Here is a 23280-nt window from a genome sequence, read left to right on the forward strand (position 1 = left end):
CACACACACACACACACACACACACACACACACACACACACACACACTCCGACCGCGTCCGCGCTTTCCAGATCCAGCCCCACCCCCATCTTCTCTACCCCCCACCCCCATTCCCCTTCCCCCACTCGTCCTCCCTCCCAGACCTGTTTTCTTCTTCGGCGTTTCCTGGTGCTGCTGGAGGGCGTGTTTCTGCTCATGTTTCAGCGCCTTTGGCTGGGCCTTGGGGCTGCCCTCGGCTCCATGCTGCAGGTACTGGTGAGGCTGCTGGTGATGGTGGTGGTGATGGTGGTTGTGGCTGTGGTTGTAGAAATAATAATGGTGGTGGTGGTGCGGCTGCTGTTGCTGCTGCTGCTGCTGCTGTTGCTGCTGCTGCTGCTGCTGGGGGTGATGGTGCGGATGGTGGTGGCTGTGATGGTGCTGAGGCTGTGGCTGGCCGGGCTTCTCCTCCATTGAAAGCGGCTGGGACTCCCTGGCTGAGGCTGCGGGCTGCTGCACCGTCAGGATCTGAGACTGCTTCTCAGGGCACACTCAGTATATCTGAGCGCGTCTAGCCAGCGCACTGGTTAACCGAGCGATTCTGCGAGATTGGCAGCGGCGCTCCAGCAATCAGGAGACAGGCTGCGCCGCAGGCCCCGCCCCTAGCCCAAATCCTCTTTCCTTCCCCTTCGCCACTGCCTCCTGGCCAACGCCACTTACCCTGTGCAACCTCACAGGGCCGGGCTTTCAACGTCAGCACTATGGCTCTCTCTTCTGTCGCTTTCTCTCCTTCACCGCGCATTCTGCGAACAGCACTTTCTACACTCCTCGCCCGCAAGCAAACTCACGTCGAGTGTAGCAGATTCCACTGGCGATTCCACTGGCAATTCCACTGGCTCTGGGAGTCATCTGTTGGTTTTGCAGCTCCTGGAATCTGTTGGCTTTTTTTTTTTTTTTTTTTTTTTTTTACCCTTTTCCGGGTAACCAGAGGGGAAGCTCAGTTCCCTTAACCCTGAGACCACTAAAGGGGCAATACAAAAAGAGGAAATAAATGCATTTAAAAAAAAAAAAAGAAAGAATACAAGAGCTTCACAATCCAGTAGATCATTTTGTATTCTGGATTCATTTTGCTTTGTATTCATATGCTAATCTCTTCCTTTCCACGAAGGGATTATAGGGTTCCACAATGGGGTATCTGTGTAATTTTCTAAAAGGGCACAAAGGGTTTAAATCATTGTTTCTTTGTAGTTGGAGGCAAGGGAGAGCGGGAGGAATGAAAATCTAAAATCTACAGTGAAGTAGTTTTGTTGTTGTTGTTGTTGTTGTTGTTGTTTTTAACTCTGCAGGTGAGGTCAACTGTAGAACCAAGATAAGTTTTAGAATATGTGGTTTCAAGAGCGAAAGACAGGGGAAAGGGCACTTTAAACGTTATTGAGTTAAAAATAATTGCATGTATGGAAAATATTGGAATTTTAAAAAAATACTCTATTGCTTTTGTAATGTTGATTTAATTTATCCTACATTATTACATCACAGCCTGATTTTTTTAAAAGCAAATGTTAGTCCAGAACATTGTGACAGTGATTACTCAGGAAGGAAGAAAAGGGTTTTGTTGGGAAGGGGCACACTGGTACCCTTTGATAATATTTTATTTCTTGACCTGGATGGCGATGATCCATATACTTGCTTCATAATTATTTCTTAAACTGAATATATATATATATATATATATACATATATATATATATGTATATGTATAATACACTATTCTCAGTGTATGTTCTTTGAGAGGATTTTTTTTTATTTAGCATAAAATGTGTATGATTTACCATTTTAACCATTTTTAAGTTCACTAGAAGTAGGTATATTCGCATTGTTGTGCAACCATCACAACTGTCCATCACCAGAACTTTTTCAACATCCCAAACTGAAACTCTGCACCCATAAAACAATTCCTCCACTCTTCTCCCCCATTCCCTTTTAACCAATATTTCATTTTCTGTGTCCGTGATACCTTATACCACAGACAAGTGGAACCACACAATATTTATCCTCTTGTGTCTGGATTATTTCACTTAATATGTCTTTGACGTTCATCTCTGTTGTGGTATGAATCAAATTTTCCTTCCTTTTCAATGCTGAATGATACCCCATTGTATGTATATGCCACATTGTGTTTATCCATTCATTTGGCAATGGGCACATGGATAGTTTCCTCAATGTATATTTTACAGTTTTTAAAACTGGCTTAGGGAGCAAGTGGCTGGCTCAGTCAATGGAGTATGCAACTCTTGACCTTGGGGTTGTGAGTTCGAAACCCACATTGGCTGTGGAAATTACTTAAAAATATAAATAAATACTGGGGTGCCTGAGTGGCTCAGTCGGTTAAGCATCTGACTTTGGCTCAGATCCTGATCTCACAGCTCTTGAGTTTGAGTTTCGCGTCCAGGCTGTTAAGCCTGCTTTGGATTCTGTGTCTCCATCTCTCTCTGCCCCTCCCCACTCATGCTCTGCCTCTCTCTTTCTCTCAAAAGTAAGTGAACATTAAAATATAAATAAATAAATAAATAAATAAATAAATAAATGGCTCGACTTCCCATAGCAGGACAATATTAAAGGAGTAAAGAGGGGTGCCTGGGTGGCTCAGTCGGTTAAGCATCTGACTTCAGCTCAGGTCATGATCTCATGGTTTGTGGGTTTGTGGGTTTGTGAGTTCGAGCCCCACGTCTGGCTCTGTGCTGACAGCTCAGAGCCTGGAGCCTGCCTCAGATTTTGTGCCCCTCTCTCCCTCTGCCCCTCCCCCACTTGCACTCTGTCTTTTTCTCAAAAATAAACATAAAAAAATTTTTTTTAGGGGCACTTGGGTGGCTCAGTCGGTTGAGCGTCTGACTTCGGCTCAGGTCATGATCTCACAGTTTGTGGGTTTGAGCCCCGCGTCGGGCTCTGTGCTGACAGCTCAGAGCCTGGAGCCTGCTTGGGATTCTGTGTCTCCCTCTCTCTCTGCCCCTCCCCGGCTCATGCTGTGTGTCTCTCTCTGTCTCAGAAATAAACATTTAAAAAAAAATTTTTTTAAATAAAGGCATAAAGAAGCTTTAAAGGAAAAATTTGTGCTCTGAAATTAATGAATGTCAGCACAAAAGCATAATTAGAAGGTAAAAGCCTTTTTACAACAGCATATGTCACTGAATCCAACCATGACCAGCTCTTGACTTGTTTACAGTAAGGATTGGCTTTGCCTTGCAAAATTTTGAAGAAAGACCCCTTTGGGGTGTGGCGGGGAGTACATTTACCCAAATTTGAGAGCTAAAACCCCAATAATAACATCATAAGAAATAAGTCTTTGCCATTGGGCAATATTCCACCACTTTCTCATCTATTAAAGAAGAGGGGCGCCTGGGTGGCACAGTCGGTTAAGCATCTGACTTCAGCCAGGTCACGATCTTGCGGTCTGTGAGTTCGAGCCCCGCATCAGGCTCTGGGCTGATGGCTCGGAGCCTGGAGCCTGTTTCCGATTCTGTGTCTCCCTCTCTCTCTGCCCCTCCCCAGTTCATGCTCTGTCTCTCTCTGTCCCAAAAATAAAATTAAAAAAAACGTTGAAAAAAAAAATTTTTTTTTAAAAAAAAAAGAAGAAATAAAAGTGTATATAAAAAGAATTATGTTGATAGGGCTTTATATTCTTTGCTAACTTAGACTTTTAGTTGGAAGGCCAGAATTCCTGAGTTCTAACTTCTCTTTCTACATTTTCCACATTACAGTTGCAGGCAAACCAAAAGCATTTATTCTGACTTATCACACCTTAGCCGGACTTACTTTCTTCACATACATTGTATGAATTTTCGGAAATTAAGTCTTGCTTTCAGGTGCTTTAGTTACTGTGAATGTTGCCTTAGTGGCATGTAGTAGTATGGAGAAAGGCTTGTGATATAATGTAAGAAAAAATGCAGAATATTAAATTTTATGTACACTAGCATCATAACCTTGTAAAAACATGAATATTTTAAAATAAGTATGGAAGGGGCACCTGGGTGACTCAGTCGGTTAAGTGTCTGACTTCAGCCCAGGTCATGATCTCATGGTTAGGTTCATGAGTTGAAGCTCTGCATCGGACTCACTGCTGTCAGTGCAGAGCCTGCTGGGGATCCTCTGTCCCCCTCTCTCACTGCACCCCCCGAACTGCTCACACTGTCTCTCTCAAAAATAAATAAACATTGAAAATATAAAGTATGGAAATATAACAGGAGAATGTGTACCTTCTCTTCCACCTGATTTTTCTAAAAGTTTTATGTGAAATATTTGAGATTTGCCATGTATTTGAAAACAATAATGCCATAATATCAAAGAGAATAATTGTAGGGCTAACCTCAGTCAGTTGAGCATCTGACTCTTGATTTTGGATCCTATGCCCCTCTCCCCAGCTAACACTCTCTCTCTCTCTCTCTAAAATAAAGCTTAAAAAAAAGAGTATACTTAATTCATTTTTTCAATAAAATGCATCTGCATTAAGGAAGAAAATATACCAAGTCTGGTAAAATTATGGATGCTTCTTTTTCCTTTTCTCTATTTTCCAAATGTTCTGTTATGTAGTTATTACTTTTCATAATAGCATTATTTTTATTTATTTTTGTTTTTTCAATGTCTATTTTTGAGAGAGAGAGAGAGAGAGAGACAGAGCATGAGTGGGGGAAGGGCAGAAAGAGAGAGATACACAGAATCTGAAGCAGGCTCCAGACTCTGAGCTGCCAGCACAGAGCCCGATATGGGGCTCGAACTCACAAACCCATGAGATCATGACCTGAGCTGAAGTTGGATGCTTAACCAACTGAGCCACCTAGGCACCCCACATAATAACATTTTTTAAAATTAAAGTAGGGGCGCCTGGGTGGCTCAGTGGTTAAGCGTCTGACTTCAGCTCAGGTCACGATCTCGCAGTCCCTGAGTTCGAGCCCCGCATCGGGCTCTGTGCTGACAGCTCAGAGCCTGGAGCCTGTTTCAGATTCTGTGTCTCCCTCTCTCTCTGACCTTCCCCCATTCATGCTCTGTCTCTCTCTGTCTCAAAAATAAATAAATGTTTAAAAAAATAAAAAAATTAAAATTAAAGTAATAAAAAATTGAATCTGCACCATCCTTTGAAATTCATTTTACAGTATATTGTACCTACAGTCAATGTGGGAAGTTGTAAGGAGATAGGAGGTTCCTATGTGTGGTAGGTTAATGTTTTAACTATTGCTGTAATCACAGTTGCTAATATTTATTGAGCATTTACTATGTGACAGGAACTGTACCAAGTATTTATCTTGGTGTTCATTGTAAGTCTTAAGGTAGATATTAAGCCCATTCTACAGATGAGGAATTTGAGGCCTGAAGACATTAAGAGACTTGCTTATAATTAAAAGCCACCAAATTTATAGCAGGGACTGAAATAGCTTCCAGGTTGGCTGGATAGAAAGAATATCTAACCCTATCAAAGTGTGATGTACATTTCTAAAATTTTAGTACATCTCTGAAAAACATTCAAGTTATATCATAACCACCACGAAGATGGTATCTGGTTAACAGAGGCAGATCCATACTGCAAAGCTAATGAAGATTCACAGCCCTTCAATGCACAGTCCATCTAAGGCCCTGGAGGGGCCCTAGAAATGGCCTTTTGAAAGAGCTAGATATTTTTTCAATATTTTGTAAAATTTGTTAAAGCAATATATTTTTGTCTTTTATTCCTTAATGAGGAAGGGCTCCCCAAACCCAGGAGTACCCAGGTTAACAGTCATTTGGGAATCTGACTCAGAAGTGTTGTAACTTCAGAGGTATTTTGAAAGATTCTAGTCATATTTTATAACAATATGGAGAAATGTTGGCAGTATAACTCAAGTGCAAAAAGCAGAGTAACAAATTATATGTACACATTATTATTGCATATAAAATATGAATTCAAGGACTGTCAGAGAACTTGAAAAATGAAAGCAAAAAATCCTTTTATTCATTTGTTCATTCGCAAATATTTATTAGGCACTTTTTTTTAAAGTTTATTTTGAGAGATGGGGGGAGCAGGAGAGAGAGAATCCCAAGCAGTCTCCACGCTGTCAGCACAGAACCTGATGTGGTGCTCAGTCTCATGAACTGTCAGATCACGACCTGAGCCAAAACTGACAGTCAGATGCTTAACCAACTGAGCCACCCAGGTGCCCCCAATTAGGCACTTTTGAGGTACCAGGAATTATGCTTTTTGTTATTTGGGTGTTGTTTGCTTTGTTTCATTTCATTTTGCTTTGTTTAAATGTTTATTTATTTATTTTGAGACAGCACGAAAGAGCAAGCCAGAGGCCGGGGGGGGGAAGGGGGGAGAGGTGGGCAGAGAGTGACGGAGAGAGAGAAAGAATCCCAAGCAGGCTCCACAGTGTCAGCATGGAGCCTAATGTGGAACTCCATCTCACATATGGTGAGATCAAGACCTGAGCCAAAATCAAGAGTCGGACACTTAACCCATTGAACCACCCAGGCACCCCTCATTCTGTTTTTTTTAAGTTTATTTATTTATATATTTAACTAATATCTGCACCCAATGTGGGGCTCAAACTCATGATCCCCAAGATGAAGGGCCACATGCTCCTCTGACTGAGCCAGCCAGGTGCCCCTTGTTTTGTGTTTTCAATCCATTTCTCTTATTAACACAGTTTTGCATCTTGGTTAAATATATTTGCAAGCCTGTCAAATGGAAACCACTTTTTACATACCTTTAATCTTACATTTTGTGTGCTATGACAACTTTAAGAGATACAGAAATATTTAAGTCTCTGGACCTCAGTTTTTTCCTGTCTAAATTATGGAGAATGGGTAAAGAGGCCTCCAAATTTCTTCCCACTCTAACATGTCATGATCATAACTCTGCACTTTCTTCCCAGATTATCCCTTTATTTCATTATAATAAAACTATACAACAGCAGGAAATTTAGCTGATAAAAGTTAAGTTTTCAACTGTAACAATTGATTATAACTTTACAGAAATTATAATCAGAAACAATATTATGTCATTTTATATAAATGGAAATTGGCTCTCTGATGATAGTTCCAGTTTCAAAATGGGGCAAATCACTGGTAACATCCACTGTTTTATTTCAGCAGGGAAAGAATTTTATTCATGTATATTTCCTTTAGATCTTAATATTTTTGCCTAGAGACACTAACTTCAAAAAACTTTCAAAGGAATTGAACAGAGGTATGGGTAAATTAGGTTAGTCTTTTAATAACTGGAATATGACAACTTTTCCAAATATGAAAGTTTTCAAAAATGACATTTTGCTTTTATGAAGAGTATTATGAGAAAAGTTTGAGGGAGAAGCTATAGCAGAGTGGTATAAGTTTTGTAGTCAGAAATGAGATAGGATCCCTATTCTGAAACTGCTTAGATTAGTGACCTTGTTTGGGCAAATTATTTAACCTCTTTAAACCTTAGTTTACTCAGCTGAAAAATGGAAGTAATATTAATGCCTAACTCACAAAATGTAGTGAACTTTAAGTAAGATAATATAAACAAAGTTGTTGAGTATAATGTTTATAATATTAGTAAGTGGTACTAAATATTAAATGTTACTGATACTAAATTATTAAATATTCGATATATAAAGGTAAACTCTCAGATATATTTCATTAAAGAAACTGAGTTTCAGAGAAATCAATTAGCAAGTTAACCAAGAATAGAGTGTTTTCCCCAATTTTTGAAAGGATAGGCAAATAGCCCTGTTGGCTCTCTGAGCAACACCATGGCAGTAGGCAAGAATAAGCACTTTAAGAAAGGCAGCAAAAAGGTTGCCAAGAAGAAAATGGCTAATCCATTTTCTAGAAATATTGGTATGATGTGAAAGCACCAGCTGTGTTCAATATAAGAAATAAAAAACACTGGTCTTGAGAACTCAAGGAATGAAAATTGCATTTCATGGCCTCAAGGGTCGAGTTTTTGAAGGAAGCCTTGCTGATCTGCAGAATGATGAAGTTGAATTTAGAAAATCCAAGCTAATTACTAGGATGTTCAGGGCAGAAACTGCCTTACTTCCATGGCATGGATTTTACCAGTGCCAAATGTGCTCCGTGGTCAAAAGGCAGACCATAACTGAAGCTCAGGTTGATGTGAAGACTATCGATGGTTTTCTCTGTCTATTCAGTTGGTGGTTTTACTTAAAAACTCAATAATCAGATTTGGAAGACCTCTCCCGCTAAGCACCAATAGGTTTGCCAAATCCAGAAGAAGGTGATGGAAGTCATGACCTGAGAGGTGCAGACAAATGACTTGAAAGAAGTGGTTAATAAACTGATTCTAGGGGCACTGGGTGGCTTAGTCAGTTAAGTGTCCAGCTCTTGACTTCAGCTCAGGTCATGATCTTGCAGTTGGTGAGTTTGAGCCCCACACTGGGCTCTGCGCTGACAGCCGGGAGCCTGCTTGGGATTCTCTCTCTCCCCCTGTCTCTCTCTGCCCCTCATCCTCTTGTATGGTCCGTTTCTCTCTCTCAAAATAAATAAATAAACTTGAAAAAAATATTGATTCCAGACAGCATTGGGAAAGACATAGAAAAAACTTCCCAATTGTTTTTTCCACTCCATGATACATTTGTTAGAAAAGTGAAAATGTTGAAAACCCTAAAGTTGTACTGGGAGAACTCATGGGGCTTCATGATGAAGGTGGTAGTTCTGAAAAAGCTGCTTCAGATGAGACAGATGCTGAAGTTGAACAAGCTAATAGCAATAAGCCACCAGTCCAAGAAGCTGTTTAAAATTCAGACTTTTGGGGCACCTGGCTCAGTCCATAGAGCATTTGACTCCTGATCTCAGGGTCGTGAGTTCAAGCCCCACATTGGATGTGGAGCCTACTTTAAAAAAAATTGTTAAAAAAAACATTAAAATTCAGACTTTTAATGTGACAAAAGTCATTAGTAATGTTAAAAAAATAGATAGGCAAATGCTGTCAACTAAAAGCAGTAGTATATTCAGTCTCAATAGCAGTCCTCTCTGAGCAGCAGGCTCAGAGCTGACTTTCATTTTCTTCTCTTTTGCTTCGCTATTTTCTCTAAATGTTGTATGTTGAGCATTTATCCCTTTTGTAAAAAGAAGAAAATGTCTTTAAAAAATTAATGAATTCAACATCCAACTATCCTGTGAACATTAATCCCCCCAAAAAGACCAAGAGAATTGATATGCCATTTTGGATTCCTTTGTGAGTCCCCAGTAGATGAAATGAATTTAAGTTTGAAATAATCAATACATCTGAAGTTGTCAGTATGTATACTCAGTTTGTTGGAGTCCATAATTAGATGCATCCAGAAGTTGTATAAAAGGTCACTCCCTAGGGGAGCCTGGGTGGCTCAGTTGGTTAAGTGTCTGACTTCAGCTTGGGTCATGAACTCACGGTTTGTGAGTTTGAGCCCTGCATCAGGCTCTGTGCTGACAGCTTGGAGCCTGCTTTGGATTCTGTGTCTGCCTCTTTCTCTGCACCTCCCCTGCTCATGCGCTGTCTCTCTAAAATAAATAAATGTTAAAAAATAAAAATAAATATGGGGCACCTGGGTAGCTCAGTCAGTTAAGCGTCCTACTTTGGCTCAGGTCATGATCTCATAGCCCGTGAGTTTGAGCCCCGTGTTGGGCTCTGTGCTGACAGCTCAGAGCCTGGAGCCTGCTTCAGATTCTGTCTCCCTTTCTCTCTGCCCCTCTCCCATTTTCCCCCCACCCCTCTCTCTTTGTTTCTCAAAAATAAATATTAAAAATCGGGGTGCCTGGGTGGCTCAGTCGGTTGAGCGTCCGACTTCAGCTCAGGTCATGATTTCACCCTCTGTGAGTTCGAGCCCCGCGTTGGGCTCTGTGCTGACAGCTCAGAGCCTGGAGCCTGTTTCAGATTCTGTGTCCCCCTCTCTCTCTGACCCTCCCCCATTCATGCTCTGTCTCTCTCTGTCTCAAAGATAAACATTAAAAAAATAAATAAATAAAAATAAAATTTTAAAAAGGTCACTCCCTGAGAAAAAACAACTGGAAGACTCTGCATAAATTGGATGAAATTAACCACTAATAGGGAATCTAGTCAGCATGATTAGAATGTCTAAGAAGCTATAAGAAAATAAATAGAATAGACATGAAAACTACAACATATCAATTTTATTCCCCCCACCCCATTCTCTTTTGGTGTTTTAAAATTAGTATTTCAGAAGTTATATGATTGGTATTGTGTTAGTTACATATTGCTGTGTAACAGTTTACCCAAAACCTAGTCGTCTTAAAACAAGCATTTATTATCTCATCATTTCTGAGGGTCAGGAATTCAGGTGCTGCTTAGCTGAGCGCTGGCTCACGGCCTCTCCTGAAATTGCTGGGAGGTTCTGCTTCCAAGCTCACTTACGTGGTTCTTGGTAGTATTCAGTTCCTCAGGATGTGTTGGACTGAGGACCTCAGTTCCTCACTGGCTGTTGCCTCTCCATAGGCAGCCCAGGACATAGCAATTGTCTTCCCTCAGAATCAACAATAGGGGGCGTCTGGGTGGCTCAGTCCGTTAAGCGTCTGACTTCAGCTCAGGTCATGATCCAAAGGTCAGTGAGTTCCAGCCCCGCGTAGGACTCCGTGCTGACAGCCCAGAGCCTGGAGCCTGCTTAGGATTCTGTGTTACCTCGCTCTCTGTTCCTCCCCGGCTCATGCTCTGTCTCTCTGTCTCAAAAATAAAACATTTTAAAAAATAAAAAATAAATAAAAAGAATCAACAATAGAACAAGAGGGAGCCCTCGAGATGAAGCCACAGTCTTTTTGTAACCTATTCTCAGAAGGGACATCCCATCACTTCTGCTTCATTTTATTCATTCCACGTGAGTTCAACCTACACAGAAGGGGGGAGGAACACAGGAGGGTATGAATACCACACTCTCATTGAAGGTCATCTCAGAGCCTGCCTACTGCAGAGATAAAAACATCCATCAAACTTATTCTGCTTGCTTTGATGTCATCACCTAGCTATATTCTGAATATAATCTCATATTATATATGACTTGCCTTTAAGGTGAGAAAGTACACTAATAGCACACACAAGTTCCTCATTATCTTTACATTAGTAAATATTCTTTTTTTTTTTTAAGTTTATTCATTTTGAGGGGGGGGGAGAGAGAAGGGGAGAGGCAGGGAGAGAGAGAATCCCAAGCAGGCTCTGCCCTGTCAGTGTAGAACCTGATGTGTGGGGCTCCATCTCATGAATCGTGAGATCATGACCTGAGCAGAAACCGAGAGTCAGATGCCCACCAACTAAGCCACCCAGGTGCCCTAGGTATATATTTTAATAGAGCTATTAAAACAGCTATAAAAACTGTAGAATTTGATGCTGTGTTGGGAGAAATGTTTCTTATATCTAAGTTAGCTGACACCCAAGTAACTCAACCCAAGTTAAGTTACCTGCCTGGCCCATGAAGGCATTTTATATTTGCATTCCTATTTTCCAAGGAGGCTTCCTTCCTGGCAGCTTACATTGGCCCTGTCAAGACAGGACTATAGCCCTGGGCCTGGTCACAAGTTTCGGTTCAGTACTTAGTAAATTAGTAAATATTCTTAACTACTTGAATTTTGTCATTTGCTCAGGTCAGGAGCTCACAGTTTGTGAGTTCAAGCCCCCCAGTGGACTGTCTGCTTTCAGCGCAGAGCCCAGTTCGGATCCTCTGTCCCCCTTTCTCTCTGCCCCTACCCCTCTCACACATACACGTTCTCTCTCTCTCTCTCTCTTTCAAAAATAAACATTATATATATATATATATATATATATATATATATATATACACACCTATTTACCTTAAGAACTGGGGACCTTAATTTCTCAGTCTAATATCTGCCTTCAGTTTAACTAAAAGATAATCTGATATACACTCTCAATCCTGAATCCTATCTTTTCACATAAGGTAATCTTTACTCTTTTGCCAGATAAGATGCTATTCATAGGTTCCAGGGATTAGGACATGTACACATCTTTTTGGAGGCGACCGTTCATCCCACAACAGGACATTGTAAAGAATTTTAAAATAATAGTAAAACTGACTAAATGTCAGTCTACTTTTTATTATTACCATGGGCAGGCAATTTCAAGCAATGTCAGTGATAAAATACTCCCCATGGGAGCAGCCCACTCCCCATACCTCCCTACTTTTGGTGGGCCACCATTGAATAGTTCAATGTAAGCTATTCAGCCTGCCTTAACTTTTCAGGACCAAGCACCGCATAAAACTATTTGGTGGATCATCAGTGGCCAGTCGCACCCCCTCATCTTGGTATGACTGACTTAGGAATCAACTTAAGCAAATGTCACCTACTCAAGGAACATCTCCCTAAATATCTAGACTCGAAGTACCACCTCCCACTTATTTCCTGTATTTGTTCCTTTCACAGCACTTGCCACACTTTTTAGTTGTTTCGTTTGTAGATTAATTTTTTTTCCATCTCCTTTATTAGTCTGTAAGCCCCAAGTCCTGTATGTCTTATTCTTTCAGTTATCCCCAGAGCCTAACGCATTGGTAGGTGCTCAGTATATGTGTAGTTACCACTGCATTCTCCCCAGCTCGTGGGCTACCAGTAAAGCGGACTCGCTAAACATTGAACAAATTATTCTTTCTTCATTTCACGCCCATTACTAAAAAGAAATAGCCACTTGTCTAAGACTGGTGACATAGAGAACTATTTATCTCCATAATTCAGAAACAGCTGCAGCGTCATGGATCTTAGTAGAGTTTTCTCCTCTTCCAAACTCGAATTCAGGCATGATTAGGAATGTTTTATTCTGAAAAATTCAGAGTCATCCTAAGACTGAATCATAGAATAAGATACAAATACAGCACTAACATTAGGAAGAGGACCTACACATTTTGTCCCAGCGGCACACTAGAAATGACAAGAATCCAGCCAGTAGCCCAAACTTACCAAGTTCCACAGATAAAGCATCCATTTCCTCTTCAAACCACGTGCTCCTCTCAATCTCCTTCAGTATTTCTTTTAGTAGCACAACTATTCACCTGGCTAGTTCTCCAGGCTTAATCTTCAGCTCTCTTTTCTTCTCTGTCTACACTGTCTTCCTAGGAGATCTCACCCATCTCCAAGACTCAGACATTATCCCTACAGGGTTATTCCTGATGTATGGCCTCAGTCCTCTCCCCTGAGCTCCAGACACACAACCGCCTACTTGTTATACCTTCTTCATTATACCACAGGCATTTCAAGCTTATCATGTCCAAAAGCAAACTCTTGTTTTTTCCTCCAAGCCCCTTTCTCTCTGAGCTTCTTCATCTGTAATGACACTGCCATTCACCTGTGGCTGAGTCCAGAAACCCAGGTGTTTCTGGGTTCTTTGACTCCTCTCTTTCTCTAACCCCCCACAGTTAGATCATTCACAAGTCCTATGAACTCTGCCTACAAATATATTTGAATTGCATTTACTTCTTTCCATCTGCACTACTTCCTAGTCTAAGCTACTGGTCTCTCTACTTCCATTCTTAGCAAAATAAGTGGGGTAATCTTAACATAAAAATCCCATCATGGCATTTCTTTCCAAACTTGTGTTATGTCATTCTCTGCTCAACCACTGTATTATAACCATCCATTGTGCCTTTCAGTTCTTTGCACAAGTCAAGAACCTCAGCACATTCTGTTTCTTCTGGTGTAATTATCTCTCCTCCAGCTTTTCCCATAGCAGGTTCCTTCTCATTCTAAAACTGAATGTCAGCATCACTTCATAGATTCCCTTCCTGGCCTATTGAAGCAGATCTTTCCTCCTCTACTCTTATTTGTGTTTACTTTATCCCATGCATTTCCTTCCTGGCACCTTCTCCCAATTAAAATACTTGATTAGAGGGGCGCCTGGGTGGCTCAGTCGGTTAACCATCCGACTTCGGCTCAGGTCATGATCTCACGGTTCGTGAGTTCGAGCCCCGCGCGGGGCTCTGTGCTGACATCTCAGAGCCTGGAGCCTGCTTTGGATTCTGTGTCTCCCTCTCTCTCTGCTCCTCCCCAGCTTATGCTCTCTCTCTCTCTCCTTCGAAAATAAGTAAAAACATTAAAAAAAAAAATACTTGATTAGAGAAAAGTGGGGGGGGGGGGGTCCCTGGGTGGCTCAGTGGGTTAAGCTTCCGACTCTTGGTTTTGGCTGAGGTCATGATCTCAGTTGGTGAGTTTGAGCCCCGCATCATGTTCTGTGCTGACAGCACAGAGTCTGCTTGGGATTTCTCTGTCCCTCTCTCTCTACCTGTCCTCAGCTTGCTCTCTCTCAAAAAATAAATATGGAAACACAATTTTTAAAATTAAAAAAATAAATAAAATAAAATAAACTTAAAAAAATAAAAAATAAAATACTTGATTAGTCTTCCCCACTAGATTTGACACTACATGAGGACAGGAACTGTGTCTTGTTTACTGATGTATCTCTAGCTCCTAGTGCAGTGTCTGGGACGTGGCAGGAGATGAACCAACTGTTGAATAAATTAAGGTGTCCTATTCTATTTTGGTCCCTGTGTTACAAGTGTATTTTGCACAATGTTGCCCAGAGGGGAGAAATTCTTATCCTTCCATTTCATGTCCATTACTTAAAAAAAGAAAATGACAAATGACACAGAAGGCCATTTATCTCCATAGTGCAGAAACAGCTGCAGTGTTATGGATCTTAGTAATGACAATATTTTTTCCCATGATTAGGAAATTTCATACTGAATTTTACAGGAATTGCGTAAAGAAATTGAATCATAGAGGCGCCTGGGTGGCTCACTCGGTTAAACATCTGACTGTAGCTCAGGTCATGATCTTACGGTTGGCGAGTTCGAGCCCCGCGTTGGGCTCTGAGCTGTCCTCACAGTTGTGCGGACAGCTCAGAGCCTGGAGTCTGCTTCAGATTCTGTGTCTCCCTCTCTCTCTGCCCCTCCCCCCGCTCACACTCCATCTCTCTCTCTCTCTCTCTCTCTCTCTCTTAAAAACTAGCATTTAAAAAAACTTAAAAAAAAGAAATTGAATCATAAAATACAGTAAGAATTAATAGTGTAAACAGGTAGAAGCCGGAAAGTTTGGCCTGGGGCAACAAGATATTTTCTTTAAGCTTCTGAGGTAACTGTACCGATGTTTCCTTTTGCACACTTCCAAATCATCTCGGAAAGATAGACAACACGTGCTGTCTATTCTGGCCAGAAGTACTAAAGTCATTTATTAAGGCATGATTCACCCACCAAGAGGCCTTCATTTTCCTGAAGAGGAAGGGCAAACTAATTTCAGATAAGTCTCGAATAGTAATTTGACCTTACAGAAGTGTGGGTCCACATTTACCACTCTCTTGGGGCTTACACTACATGACAGTGTCCAAAGCAGTGTTCGTTCCTTCCCAGCTACACTTCAGAAATGCTTTTCATATCTGAGCTTCCCAGCAACCAGTTCTCATTTGCTATCCCTCCCCCAGACACTCTTTGGGCTAGCTTGAAAGTGCTCAAAGCTATAATAGCATTCAAACAGCAACAATCAGATTTCCTTAGTGTCTGTCTTTGAGCAGTTCATTCCACATTTGTTTTTGTTTTTTTTTCTGGTGCTTTCCCTGTCACACTATGACGTAAGGAGATCTGAGATTAGAGAACCTGACGTTCAAATAGTTTGTTCAAAGCCACAAGTGAAATTACCTGTCACAATCATCAAATTCCATCCTCCTGACTCCCACGCGGGGTTTGAGACCCTTTACTAAAACTTTCAAGACTACGTACAATTATGAGTCTTGAGCATTTTTTTATCACCCTCTTCACATAAAGAAAAAACATTATTTTGTGGTTTCTTTAATAAAATGTCTTTATGAGGACAAGGCTTCTAAATCACCTCATTTTAAGTTTACATAGAAAAGATCGAAGGAATAAACATAGAAGAAAAGTCTTCCACGTGCCAAAAACTTTGAGGAACTTCTGCTAGTTAGAATATAAAAGGACTCAATTACAAGGAAGGGCCAGTTCAAGATTCCACTTCTGTAAAATGTATTATCACCCCAATAGAAGTCCATGAGCATTCCCTTATTTAGGATTGAAGGCCAGGTGAGGGCAGGGGGAGAGACAGTCAAGCCTTACGCTCAGACCCATTTCAATCTCTAACTGAACCCACTGCAATTCCTACTTAAATATTAACCAAAGCTAGACACACATAGACCTCTCTATGTTAAGATGAGCAGATGGAGAAAAACCAAAGGACTATTCAAAGATGTCTCAGTTTGGGGTGCCTGGCTGGGTCAGTTGGTAGAGCATGTGACTTTGATATCAGGGTCGTGAGTTCAAGCCCCACACTGGGGGCACAGTTTACTTAAAAAACACATATACAGGGGCGCCTGGGTGGCTCAGTCGGTTAAGCATCCGACTTCAGCTCAGGTCACGATCTCACACTCCGTGAGTTCGAGCCCCGCGTCGGGCTCTGGGCCGATGGCTCAGAGCCTGGAGCCTGCTTCCGATTCTGTGTCTCCCTCTCTCTCTGCCCCTCCCCCGTTCATGCTCTGTCTCTCTCTGTCTCAAAAATAAATAAGTGTTAAAAAAAAAAACAACACATATACAAAGATGCCACAGCTCAAAGTATGAGGTCCCCTTGAAAAAACAGAACAGGGACGCCTGGGTGGCTCAGTCAGTTAAGCATCTGCCTTTGGCGTGGGTCATGATCTCGCGGTGGTTTGTGAGTTTGAGCCCCGCATCTGGCTCTGTGTTACAGCTCAGAGCCTGGAGCCTGCTTCGGATTCTGTGTCTCCTCCTCTCTCTGCCCCTCCCATGCTCATGCTCTGTCTTTCTCTGTCTCTCAATAATACATAAATGTTAAAAACAATTTTTTTTAAAAAAAAGAAAAATCAGAACAAAAGCGGGTAATATACAGAGCAGATTCAGGAAATCCAATCAACAAAAATGTAAGCATTTGCATTCCCTAATAATATTTCCCCACTACTGAAAATTGTGTCTAGGGGCGCCTGGGTGGCTCAGTGGATTAAGCGGCCGACTTCAGCTCAGGTCATGATCTTGCAGTTCATGAGTTCAAGCCCTGCTTCAGGCTGTGAACTGTCAGCACAGATTCTGTGTTTCTGTCAGTCTCTGCCCCTCCCCTGCTCACGCTCTGTCTCTCTCTCTCAAAAATAAATAAAAAGGCATTTAAGAAAATTTAAAAAAAAAGAAAAGAAAATAGTGCCTACCATTAAGTAGTTGCTCAATAAATCTTTGTTGAATAAGCTGACTGATTACATTAGGAATCTGGTGGAGGGGAGGTGTGGGGGGATGCTGGCTGGCTCATTTGGTGGAGCATGCGATTCTTGACCTTGGGGTCATGAGTTCAAGCCCCACATGTAGGGTAGAGATTACATTAAAAAAAAAGATCTAAAAAAAAAAAAAAAAAGAATCTCAGAAGGGGGAAACAGGGTAGGAATAGAAACAATAATTAAATAATTGTCCCCAGACTTAAGCCTGCTGGTAAAATGAATGAAAAGAAACCAACATCTAGACTAACCAGGTGACATTATTAAATATTTCAAGGATAAAGAAAAAAGCCTTCAAGAATCCAGCCAGGGAAAAACAAAAACAAAACAGTTTATCTCCAAAGGAACTGAACTCAAGCTGGCCTCAGAATTCTGCAGCACTGTAGGACACAAGTCAAAGCATATCCCACAGAATTCTCAGGGTAAATGTTTATAATTTAAGAATTAAGTGTAGACTTAGCCAAGTTGTCATGCAGTTGTGAGAGCCTCAAAAATAAGTGCTTGGGCTTAAAGTCTCAAAAATTAAACCACCCAGATTATCTGTTCTGAAAGAAAAAATGGCTCAAACACATACTGCTGAATTAGAACTCAAGAAGAGAGAAGAAAGTCATGGCATGAAAGGACTTATGCTTAAAAGATCTTTGAGTGTCAGGGGCATCTGCGTGGCTCAGTTGGTTGGGGTCTGACTTTGGTTCAGGTCATGATCTGTGAGTTCGAGCTCTTCATTGGGCTCTGTGCTGACAGTTCAGAACCTGGAGCCTGCTTTGGATTCTGTCACCTTTCCCTCTGCCCCTCCCCTCCTCGTGCTCTGTCTCTCTCTCTCAGAAATAAACATTAAAAAATTTAAAAAAAAAAGATCTTTGAGTGTCTAAAATGAGAGAAAATACAGAATATAAGAAAAAAGAAATTTGTTTTTCCAAGAAGAATAATCAAGGTAGAAAGGGCCAGATTGCACTAAAATCAAGCTGGGAGAGGTGGAGAGTGGGAGGTAAAGAATGAGGGGAGGACACCTGGCTGTCTCAGTCAGTAAAGCATGAGATGTCTGATCTCGGGATCAGGAGTTCAAGCCCCAAGTTGGGCATAGACCTTACAGAAAGAAAGAAAGGAAGGAAGGAAGGAAGGAAGGAAGGAAGGAAGGAAGGAAGAGGGGAGGGAGGGAGGAAGGGAGGGAAGAAAGAAAGAAAGAAAGAAAGAAAGAAAGAAAGAAAGAAAGAAAAAGAATCGGGGGGATGCACCTGGGTGGCTCAGTCGGTTGGGCGTCCAATTTCATTCAGATCAGGTTGTGATCTCACGGTTTGTGAGTTCGAGGCCCGTGTCGGGCTTTGTGCTGACAGCTCACAGCCTGGAGCCTGCTTCAGATTCTGTGTCTCCCTCTCTCTGTTCCTCCCCTGCTGTGCTCTGTCTCTCTCTCTCTCTCAAGAATAAATAAAGATTTAAAAAATTTAATAAAAAAAAAGAATGAGGGGGAATAAAGTGTGCTAAGTACTGCATCTTACACTGGAGAAATCAAGAACTGTGATTTCGCTGTGATATTGAAAAGAGGTAGTTTTCTTTAATTTAAAGGTAGGCAAAAAAATAATAATAAAGTAAAGATAAGTGTAGATAATTTTAGAATAAAAACAGGATATATAACTTCCAAATCATTAAACAGACTTTAAAAAACAAAGAGGGGCACCTGGGTGGCTCGGTCAGTTAAGCGCTCAACTCTCGATTTCGGCTCAAGTCATGATCTCGCAGTTTGTGGGATGGAGCCCTTCCACAGGGCTCTGTGCTGACAGTGTGGAGGTGTGAAGCTGACTTGGGCTTGTTGTCTCTCTCCTTCTCTCTCTGCCCCTCCCCCTCAAAATAAATACACTTTTAAAAAATTAAAAATTAAAAAATAAAATAAAAAGCAAAGAATACATAGTCCAGACAGTAAGAGACAAGAAAAAGAGAAAATTATGCAGAATATGAAAAAAAAAGATTAAGAAAATAAGATGAGGGGCGCCTGGGTAGCTCAGTCAGTTAAGCGTCTGACTTCAGCTCAGGTCATGATTTCACGGTTTGTGAGTTGGAGACCCGCATCGGGCTCTGAGCTGACAGCTCAGAGCCTGGAGCCTGCTTTGGATTCTGTGTCTCCCTCTCTCTCTGCCCCTCCCCTGCTAGTGCTCTCCCTCCCTCTCTCTCTCAAATATGAATAAAAATTAAAAAATAAATGAATAAACATTAAAAAATAAATAAATAAAAATTAGGTTAGCAAAGTATATGGAATGTTATACAAAATATAACAAAAAGCAAGATCAACATTATTTCTACAGTAATTCCAATTTAATTGAAGATATGGAAATGGACAGGCAGTCCTGCAGCATAATGGTTGATTATAGACTTTAGAATTGGATCTAGATTTGTGTCTCAGATCTACTATTTACTAACTGATGACCTTAGGCCAACAATTAACTCTCATCCTCAATTTACTCACCTGTAAAGTGAGAATGATAGTATCTTCTTGGAGAACTACTGAGAAGATTACAAGAGATAAATGTATAAAAAGGAAATCAAAGTAACTGACATACTCAGTAAATGATAACTAATATATACATGTGTGTGTGTACTATATAGAGACAGATTATACAGTATACAGATTATACATGTATGTATGTACATATATTGCATATGTACACTAATATATAGTTTATATAATGTGTTTATATGTTATGTATAATAAGTCATATATAATATCTGTGTGTGTCATGTTAACAATGGTTATCTCTAGGTGGTAGAATTTGGGGTGATTTTTATTTGTTTCTTTATACTTTTTATTTCCTCTTCCTGCTTTTCTGCATTTTCCAAAATTTCTACAGAGAATATGCTTGCTTTTGCAATTAGAAAAAAGTTATTATTTATAATTAAAATATATAATAAAAAGTTTGTAGGGTATCAGTACAAATAGAAAGAATATATTATAACCATCCAAAAGCAATATCCATTCTTAGATACCTAAAATGCACAAAATTATCTGTAAATGCAGCAGTGTCTCTCAAATAGTCTGAGTTCAGTTTTAGCAAAACAAAACAAATGTCTTTTTCTCTGAATGGTGAATGCCTTGGAGTTACTCCAGAATAATATTGAATTATTCACATTGAATGGTGAATGCCTGGAGTTACTCCAAAATAATATGAAATCGAACTTTATTTCAGAAAGGATTTTTAAGCCTAAAATCCTACAAATTGAATCAGTCCTGGTATGTGTATCTGTTCCAAAAACCAATCTCCAAATTTACAGAGACTAGGTCTGGCCCTAGGAGATTAAGACGTACTAGACAAATACTACTTGACGGTGAGGGTAGAGGTTTGGGGGGCAGGGAGAGTAGAGAATGTTGAAGCCCACCACCAATCATTAAAGTGTTATTAGTAACATCCATTTCCACTCCAAGTGATCTTTACCAGGTAGTGTGTGAAACACGACATTTCATTCATTCATTTAGTCTTTCAGTTAATATTTATTTCTGAGCCTATTGTTATACATGTGGCACTGTACTAGGGAGTGGATTTGCAGTGGAGAACGGGGTCCCTGCTTGCATAGGGCCAAGAGCCTAGTGGAGAAGACAAATACTTATACAAATGGACATATAATTGCAAATTGTGATGAGGATTACAGAGAAGAGTACAGAATATTATGAAAGATAATTGGGGGAGGGGATATTTTAGGGCAGGAGAAGGGAGGGGTTCAACATGACCTCTCTGAGTAAGTGACATTTCAGCCGGAACCCAGAAGATGAGTAAGAGTTAGGGGAAAGGATGGGGAAGAGTGTTCCAGGAAAAGAAAATGGCATATGCAGAGCCCATAAGGTAGGGAAAAAAAAGTTTGGAGCCTTGGGGTAATTGAGAGAGGATCAGTGCAATCTCTTACGGAAAGGCATGTCCAGGCTCCACTGTTTCTAATCTCAGTAATTGCAGAGCACAGTGCAGGATACGAGGCACAGGTCTTACTCAGATCTGTCACTTAGCTGCTCAACTTTATTGCTGAGCCTTGTTTCGACATCCTTGAAATGAGAATTATGAGTTTCCTTCTGGAGCTTCTTGTGAAAGTGCAATATATTTCATCTGTGAAATACTTGCCCTTTTTATTGTATTACTTAAGCGTATTTATAATGGAATCATCAACAAAATGTGGCATTTTCACTCTTAAAATGCCCATTCTGAGAAAAAGGAGTAGGAACTCTCCAGCAGTTTAGGAAAGTGAGAAGAAGGAACAATAGTCACTCATTTGCAATTGTCATTCAATTCCAGAAGGCTAATTATGATCATGAGCTAGGTCATCTATTTTTGTAAAAGTAAACTGTTGTTTACAAGGAAATGGTCTGTTTGAACCTTAAGGGGAATCCGGTGGCTTAGCCTGAGAGTTTCATTGTGAAATTTCTAGATCTTCATGGTTTTCACTCAAATATATTCCTGCTTTTAACCACGTGGTACTTAGATACGTGTCACAATCAAAATGACAAAAATCTATCCAAAGTCTTCCCCTCTATCTTACACTTGTCCTAACTTCCATGTGCCAGGCATAATGCTGAACGCTTGCACGCAATAGTTCAGTTAAGCCTTGCCGTAACAGCCTTATGGAATCCAGTCTCATTATTTAATTATATAGTTATTATAAATAACAATTCTCATTATTTACAGTAGTTATTCTATAATGTGGAAACCATTGCTACTAAGGCAGATACCAGATTAGGTTCCTGTGAACCTGTGGTCATAATATTTTTTCAGCTGATCAACAATACATAACTTCGTTTTATGTGTGTTTCTGTTTAAAGATACCATATTTAATATATACTGACCCCTTAACATTGCAATCCTAACCAACAGCACTATAATTCACGCCTGAATGAAGCTTATCCAATATGTGTATTTTCTCCATCGTCTCCTTGGCAGCCTTTTTGTACTTGGGAACAGTAGACAGCACTTCCCCAATATGCTTGGAGGCCATCTAATTGGTGAAATCAACAGAAAGCATAAAATGCAAAAAAATGTAACACTATTTAGTGTTAGACCACACTATTTAGACCACAAAAAGGACACATGTTTACAGTGTGAGAGCTGAAGCGAGAAGGCAGATCTCAAGCTGGGAACTTGCAAGGTGGACAACTCAAAATTTTCACTGCCCTGGGAACGACTGGGTGGCTCAGTCAGTTAATCATTTGACTCTTGATTTCAGCTCAAATCAGGATCTCTCAGTTTGTAAGTTCAAGCCCCACATTGACAGCACAGAGCCTGCTTGGTATTCTCTCTGCCCTTCCCCTTCCCTTTCTCTCTCTCTCTCTCAAAAATAAATACATTTTTTTAATTAAAAATAAATAAAAAATAAATTTTCACTGTTCTGCACGTGTCCACAAAGAGGCACAAAAGCACCACAAGTACTGATTTGGGAATTACAAAGAAGTTTTAGCAACCAGGCAAATTTACAAATACAGAATCTATAAATAATGTGGATCAACTGTAGGTTTATGATTTTCATTATTCAGATGAAGAAACTGAAGATCAGAGAGGTGAAGTCACTTTCCCAAGATCATTCTAATAAAAAGTGTTAGGGGTGCCTGGCTGGCTCAGTCAGTGGAGCATGCAACTCTGATCTCAGGGTTGTGAGTTCAAGCCCCATGTTGGGTATAGAGATTACCTAAAATAAAATCTTAAATAAATAAATAAATAAATAAATAGCGGTAAATATAGGATTCAACAGTTCTGCTCAACTCCAAAGCCAAATGCTTCCAACCACTATTATCTCCTGAAGTCTATTAATAGGGAAACAGTTAAACAAATTGTAATAGTAAAATCCTACAGAAAGTTATGTAAGGTGATGTATAGGTGATACCTTAGTACTACATTCCTATTATTTAATGAGTTACCAAATGAAATCGTAGGTGTTCTTACAAAGATCTTTCTATTCATTTTCTCACTTGATTCTAATAATCACCCTGCGAGGTAGGAGCTGTCTGAATCCCTATATGATGGATTTGAAAATTGAGGCCCAGAAGAGTTATGTAACTTCTTTAAGATCATACAGCAAATAAGAAAAGCCTATCTCAAGCTTTTAACCAC

At 40.4% G+C, this 23280-nt stretch overlaps 1 protein-coding gene, 1 long non-coding RNA gene and 1 pseudogene across 2 annotated transcripts in view; 2 read left to right on the top strand and 1 right to left on the bottom strand.

Moving 5' to 3' along the window:
• The window catches only part of NUFIP2 (nuclear FMR1 interacting protein 2), a 30771-nt gene extending 30070 nt beyond the window's left edge, over nt 1-701 (bottom strand). Inside the window, exon 1 of the mRNA XM_049637957.1 lies at nt 144-701. Within this exon, the coding sequence (XP_049493914.1) occupies nt 144-450 (307 nt within the window). The 5' untranslated portion in view covers nt 451-701. The remainder of the gene's footprint in view (nt 1-143) is intronic.
• LOC125927542 (uncharacterized) overlaps nt 1-23280 on the top strand; it is a 33443-nt gene that overhangs the window by 772 nt on the left and 9391 nt on the right. The window lies entirely within an intron of this gene.
• LOC125927540 (40S ribosomal protein S3a-like) lies at nt 7475-9917 on the top strand (annotated as a pseudogene).

Source organism: Panthera uncia, chromosome E1 (assembly GCF_023721935.1).
Source record: "Panthera uncia isolate 11264 chromosome E1, Puncia_PCG_1.0, whole genome shotgun sequence".
Taxonomy (NCBI): domain Eukaryota; kingdom Metazoa; phylum Chordata; class Mammalia; order Carnivora; family Felidae; genus Panthera; species Panthera uncia.